This window comes from Uranotaenia lowii, chromosome 3 (genome assembly GCF_029784155.1).
Source record: "Uranotaenia lowii strain MFRU-FL chromosome 3, ASM2978415v1, whole genome shotgun sequence".
In the NCBI taxonomy this organism is placed as follows: Eukaryota; Metazoa; Arthropoda; class Insecta; order Diptera; family Culicidae; genus Uranotaenia; species Uranotaenia lowii.
Genome location: NC_073693.1, coordinates 56,085,043 through 56,091,884, shown reverse-complemented (window position 1 = coordinate 56,091,884; position 6,842 = coordinate 56,085,043). Strand labels below are relative to the sequence as shown.

General features: G+C 40.3%; 1 protein-coding gene across 2 annotated transcripts; it reads left to right on the top strand.

Moving 5' to 3' along the window:
- Positions 1-471: 471 nt before the first annotated feature.
- Positions 472-6,602, top strand: LOC129756087 (probable E3 ubiquitin-protein ligase HERC4). Of its 2 annotated transcripts, none has more exons than XM_055752839.1 (9): positions 472-684; positions 1,191-1,311; positions 1,379-1,550; positions 2,340-2,736; positions 2,802-3,216; positions 3,299-4,896; positions 4,963-5,188; positions 5,254-5,367; positions 5,461-6,602. In XM_055752839.1, the coding sequence occupies exons 2-9, from the start codon at positions 1,243-1,245 to the stop codon at positions 5,611-5,613; spliced, it is 3,144 nt and encodes a 1,047-aa protein (XP_055608814.1). In that variant the 5' UTR covers positions 472-684; positions 1,191-1,242; the 3' UTR covers positions 5,614-6,602. The 2 variants fall into 2 exon arrangements, with proteins under 2 accessions (XP_055608814.1, XP_055608813.1); XM_055752838.1 differs by having other exon boundaries at positions 1,379-1,565.
- Positions 6,603-6,842: the final 240 nt, after the last annotated feature.

The window sequence follows — 6,842 nt, the reverse complement described above, 5'->3', positions numbered from 1 at the left end:
GTTTGTATCATATAGGTACTTAAAAAAGCTGAATTGAAATTGTGATTGATGTTTTCATTGATAAAATCGTTTCTACAAAAACAACTGCCTATAAATTTTGCTCGTTATTTAAACGCAGGAACCACGTGATTCCCGTAACGATTTCCGGAGCATTCTAGATCGACCGCGAAACAGCGAACAGCCATGTTCGAATTTCGAACATGCATGGCCGGTGTAAACATACTCACACACTTGTACAAAATCATTCGAGAGAAACGAGAGAAAGCGATTTTCAACTGATTGAGTTTTTCAAAAGGGTGCATTTTTGAAGGTATTTAAAAACTAATTGCGTATAACTTTCATAAGTTTTAAAATCGTTTGTTTGCAACAATAGCTTTAAATCATAAAAATTTTCAAAAGTATTGTTATTTTTATTGGAAGTACCAGAAAACGTCTTTTTGAAAAACAATACCCTGACAGGTTTCGACGGAGGGAGCTCGATCGAATCAAAAGTGTCATCCCCTCGCAGCGGGATGATGTTGATGTTCTCGGGTGTTTCCAAATTAAATTACATCAAATTTCCACTGCAATTAAATTTTGCATAACTGCGGGGCTGAGTGCTACGATAACGCCTCGATGAAGTTGGGTTTTGTCTCCTGGAACTTCAGCTAGTAACGGAACAAAAAATCTACATCGAAATTACGGGTGAGTAGCTCCATTGTTTACGTTCCGCTGATAGCCTGAGGTTTGTTTATTTCTTTTCCGGAATGTTCCGGGCTTATTTTATATTGTTGTTAAGGTCATGGTTTCCCGAAAATGCTATGATACTTCCAACTTGGACTCCTTTTGTAAATAGAGGATATAAATTTCAAGACTGAATTTCAAGTGCTTTTGACACGGATATCGATTTTCACTTTCTTTTCCTTATGGTTTATCGTTTCACTGGAACGTGAATTCTACCAGCCAGTGTAGATAAGATTAAAACACTTTTTACACACCTGATACTTGTTTTCCAAAACATTCTAACTGTGAAGAATGATGCAATTGTAAGTGGGACCACAGCAATAAAGAAAATCAGATAGAATGTTCTGGAACAATCATTCTGCGGTTGAGTGTGGTAATGCTTGGGGTAGATTATATCGCAGAAATATACCACAGCATCTTTGTTGAACATAATTGAGACTGATTCCAATTTTTCATGTTTATTTCAGGAACATTTAGTTAAAAATAAGATTAAAATACCTTCATAACACTTTCGTCACAATGGTAATCTACTGTTGGGGAAGCACTGTTCATGGCGAGCTTGGCCTTGGTGGGATTGAGGAAGAACAGGTAAGGCTCTGAGAAACATTTTAATTCAACTTCAATAAATTTATCTAAAATTTATTACTTTCAACAGGTGATGACCCCGCGGGAAATGGAATGGACACACAGTGGGAATCTGCGGCAGGCCGTCTGTGGCGGAACCCACACCTTGCTGCTGACCCAGGATGGGAAGCTGTTTTCTTGTGGCAACAACGACCATGGCCAGCTTGGGCACGATACGGACAGTCTGCCAAACAAACGGCCACGTAGGTCCCGATTTAGTATGTAACACTTTTGCCACGACACACCTCCATCCACCCACATTCGAAAAAAAGCGTCCATCTCAGTTTCCTATTTCAATGTTAGAAGCAGTTTAGCAGAGTTTTATTCTGAAAATGTAATTATTGTGCTTCAATTTGTTGCTTTTAGAGATTTTTGCTTTTTCTTTATTCTGATTTAATTCTTTTACTTTAAATTTAAATTTGGAAACATTCTAGTACTTCATTTTTCATTGATGGATGAAATTCATGTGCAAATAATATAGGGGTTTATTAATTCCATATTCAACTCAAAACATTCTTACCAAATCGAATTCAAGATCAAGAATTTGAGTCGATATTACCTCCTCGATACGAAATTAGCCCTTACCAACCGAACTCTTTAACGAACTTTCTTAGCAATTTGTATGCATTCAATTAAACATTCATGTAGGTACCCTTGAAAAGTATTGTATTGTGTTGTCGAAATCTGTCTGAAAGTATATGTCTTCAATCAACACTGTTGAGTTGTTCTGATGCGATAGATGTTAATACTCTATTTACCTTGTGTGAACTTTTTCACAGAATTTTAGCCATTTTTATCATTTTATTTCTTTTTCAACAAGGTTTTTGATTGTGTTTTCACGTTGTCGAAAATAAACATCGTCATACTTTTTTTCTAACATTTTTTTTGTTCACTTCTGAGGCTTTTTCCACCCTTCCGTAGGCGCCTTCTTTCCTTTAATGTTAAAATGACTCATAATACTTTGTAAAAACAATTTTTTTTTCCTTTTTCAGAACTGCTAAATTCACTGGAGAACTACATCGTAACGCAGATCACCTGTGGAACGTCACACTCGATAGCCCTCACCAATTGGGGTCAACTGTTCAGCTGGGGCTCTAATGCACTCGGCCAGCTGGGTCACGACAGTAACGATCTCAGCAATCAGCGGGTTCCGCGGATGATCAAAGCCATCGCTACTAAAACCATCGTCCAGGTGGCTTCGGGTCACTTTCACTGCCTTGCTCTAACAAATTCCGGGGAGCTTTTTGCCTGGGGTGCGAATGCATATGGCCAGCTGGGCCTAGGCTACTCCAACGAAAAGGTTCCGATGCCAACGCTGATCAAATCGTTGGCCGGTATTCCGATTGCATTTATCGCCTGCGGCGGGAATCATAGCTTCGCCGTTTCCAAGTAAAAAATATTCCCATAGTAAATTTAACCTGTTAATCACGAATTCTTTTTAAATGTTCTATCAGATCAGGAGCCATTTTCGGTTGGGGCAAGAACACCTTCGGTCAGTTAGGTCTGAACGATCTGAACTCAAGACAATACCCAACTCAGCTGAAGACGTTGCGTAGCCTGGGCGTCAGGTTCATCAGCTGTGGTGACGATTTTTCCGTTTTTCTTACCAATGAAGGTGGTGTGTTCACCTGTGGAGCAGGAACGTTCGGGCAGCTAGGACACGGCACCTGCGGTAACGAAATACTGCCGCGTATGGTTCTGGAGCTGATGGGAAGCAAAATTACCCAAGTTGCATGCGGTCGAAGGCACACTCTGGCCTTCGTGCCTTCTCGAGGGAAAATTTACGCCTTCGGATTGGGAGGAGTCGGTCAGCTGGGCGTAGGCGCCAGTGCAAATTTCAACACCCCCCAAATCGTTCGTGGGCCATGGGTAATGAGAACATTTGATTTGAAAATAAAAACGTCTGTTCGGCCTTCCATGACTTCAGAACTTTATCTTTTTAAAATTTCAGATTGATCCAGGTCCAGGTCCAATTCCTGTCCTATGCGTGAACCGAATATTTTCCGGCGGTGATCAGTGTTTCGTGATGCTGCAACAAACTAATAATTGCCTGCCTTCGGACTACCGAATGTACGACCCGGCTTCGCAAATCCTAACGCTGTCCTCCGAGGTGAGCAGCAGTTTGGCCAACACCAAACCCAATGAAACGGTCGACATGGACTTGATCGCACTAGTGGAAACTGTGTTCCGAAGTTTGGCTTGCTTCAACGGATCGTGGCTGGAGCAGAACGATGCCCACTTTTGTTGCACATCGAAACATCCCGGTGTAGATATTGTTGCAGCGGAAGAAACGTTCGAAAACATTCGGAAAATTGAGCACGACACTCTGAAACAGCTCATATGGGAATCGATTTCGACGGACCTAATAAATTCCCTGGTGGCCTCCCCGGCTGATGTGGAAACGTTGCGGGTTTATCTGACGCTACCGATGTATCACGAGTTTATCAACTCTAAAAACTATCAAAAGTTGCATTCGCCGTTCAGTCAGGCCGTTCAAAATCTTCAGAATATTCCATTCAAAATTGTATCCCAGTGGTGGTCTAACCAGACCAAGGAATACTTTGAACGGTTAGTGGAAAATTTCAAAAATGTGGTGCTTTATATAGTAAATTTTAAGTTCCCCAAAGTTACTGGGGGCGAGGAAAAACAGGAAATCCGTTATGAAGCTAATCTGGTGGCGATGCTTAACATTATGGCTATACTTTACAAGATAAACCACTCCCAGCGAACACACAAGTTGCCTTACGAACAATTTCACATTAATGATATTGATGATCTAATCGACATTCGATTAGACTACGTACGATGGGTTACGGATGTAACTGGTACTTATTTTTCGCTGTGCAATTATCCATTCATTTTCAATGCCTCGTCAAAGACGTTGCTATTGCAAACAGACCAAGGCCTACAAATGCACCAGGCTATGCAAAACGCTGCCACCGTTAATATACTCTCACTGTTCCAATCGAATGCCGTCAACATTTCCCAATTCATTGTGCTGACTGTTACGCGGGACAACATTGTCCAGGACACGATTCGAGAGCTGGCTCAGTATACTGCAAACGATCTGAAAAAACCTCTCAAAGTTCATTTCCACGGCGAGGAAGCCGAAGATGCGGGTGGTGTGAGGAAAGAGTTCTTCATGTTACTACTCAAGGACATTCTAGACCCCAAGTATGGTATGTTTAAATCTTACGAAGATTCCCGAGCCATTTGGTTCACTGAGGATTACTTTGATAGCGATGATGGCATGTTTGCGCTGATTGGAATCCTGTGTGGGTTGGCTATTTACAATTTTACCATCATCAACCTGCCGTTCCCGTTGGCTTTGTATAAAAAACTTCTGGGAGAAGAGGTTCAACTGAGCGATCTAACCGAACTCATGCCAACGGTGGGAAAATCAATGCAAGCCATACTTGATTACAACGAACCGGACCTGGAAGAGGTTTTCGGACTGACGTTCTCGACAACCCGGGATTTCTTCGGAGAAATGCAAACGATCGAACTGAAACCCGGCGGCGAAAGGATAGCTGTCAATCAGGAAAATAAGTAAGAGATATTTTAAATCGTTTTCAAAACAAAATTTATAAACTGCTCGTTTTTATATTTCTACAGACAAGAATTTGTTCAGATGTACACCGACTACGTGCTGAATAAATCGGTGGAAAAATCGTTCAATCATTTCCGCCTGGGTTTCATGAAAGTATGCGGAGGCCGTGTCTTGAAGCTGTTCAAAGCCCACGAGCTGATGGCGGTCGTTATCGGTAATGAGGAGTACGATTGGATTGCGCTCGAAGAAAATGCCGAATATAAAAACGGTTACAAATCCAGTGATCAGCCTGTAAGTTACGCGTTATGTTAACGGTGACAGGCTTTTAAAATTGTTCCTATAATTCCTTTTTTCAGATTCGGTGGTTCTGGGAAGTGTTCCACGAGTTGCCTTTGGAAGAGAAGAAAAAGTTTCTCCTGTTTCTGACAGGTTGCGATCGAATTCCCATCCAGGGTATGAAAGCTATTAAGGTTAGTAAATTTAATATGTTGACCCATTTTTTTCAGCGGAAACAAAACATAAAAATTTGAAGCTTGTACATTAATCATATTCTCTTTTATCAGATTTTCATTCAACCAACATCGGACGACAAATTTCTACCAGTGGCCCACACGTGCTTCAATCTGCTCGACCTTCCCCAGTACAAGACGAAGGAGAAGCTTAAGTACAAACTGCTGCAAGCAATCCAGCAAACGCAGGGCTTTAGTTTGGTTTAGGTTCAACCGAACGCGTGACAGGTAAGTATTTGACTAATGTTTTACTCCACCCAAACCCGAACCGATGAGATGCCAGATACGGAGCGAAGCTTTCAAAAAGCCAAATTAATGTAACTCAAGTGTTCTGGCATTACTGGGGTATGAACAGAGCGAATTTTAAACAATATACTGTAACATCAGAAAAAATGCGTGACATATTTTCCATAACTACTAGGGCTGATAGTGCAAAATTAGTTCTATCTAGTAATGACGATGTTGGTTCCAACGCCGCCATTTAGAACAGCAAACCTACGGAACCACTCAGCAATGAACGACTGAATCATATAGTTTGTAAGGTTCGTCAAGTGTAGAAGATAGAAGTTAGTTGCTTCACCACTACATTTAAGACCTGTTGAATTTGAATCATTTATAAATAGTGTCACTTGATTTTCGCTATCCAGTTTTTGGTTTATCTTCGACATCAAGATTTATAAAATGAGAAGAGAAATCAATGCAATGTCACAACATTGCACCTTTGGTTGGTTGAAGGTCATGTATAGCAAAAGTTAAACATTTTTGTGACACTGTTCATCAATGATTTATGGTTAATTTTTGCTAAATATTGTACTTGCTGTGCGTCTTTATTTATCACAAAAAGCTTATATTTATTACCCCATCTTCTCATGGTTGATATATTCAAAGTTTAAACGAGATTTAATCGGCGACAATGAAATTGGTTCGCTTCGACATACCCTATCAACTGCTATACTAACATCATACTAAAAAATAATAATGAGAATGGTAAAGGCTAGCCTCCCTCTTATACCTTCTCTTGGTTACTGCCGGGTGTTGTTAAAAAAAAACACACAAAAACATACACATTGTTTCCTTTGCTTGTTTTTCTTTGACGATTGACCAATAATTGTTAGGCTGATGATTTTTTGGAATGTTGCATAATACATCTACAATGGATTATGTAGTAAGTAATAAAGTTGCATTTTATATGAAAATATTTTTTGTGGCGTTGTCCGAAACTTCCTTGTTGCGTAGGGTGGAAGATGAAATTATCAAACAATCCGAAAACGCAAGTTGTCTATACTCTCCTCTGTTTGGTTCTGCCTTTTTTCCTATGTATTCCACTGCTTCTCTGAGAATTTCATTAGTAATCTCTCATCACATGGCGACCGTCAAAAGATGTTGAAAGCGATTGGATTAGGTATGTTTGAGCAGACTAAGTGTTTCAAAAATGG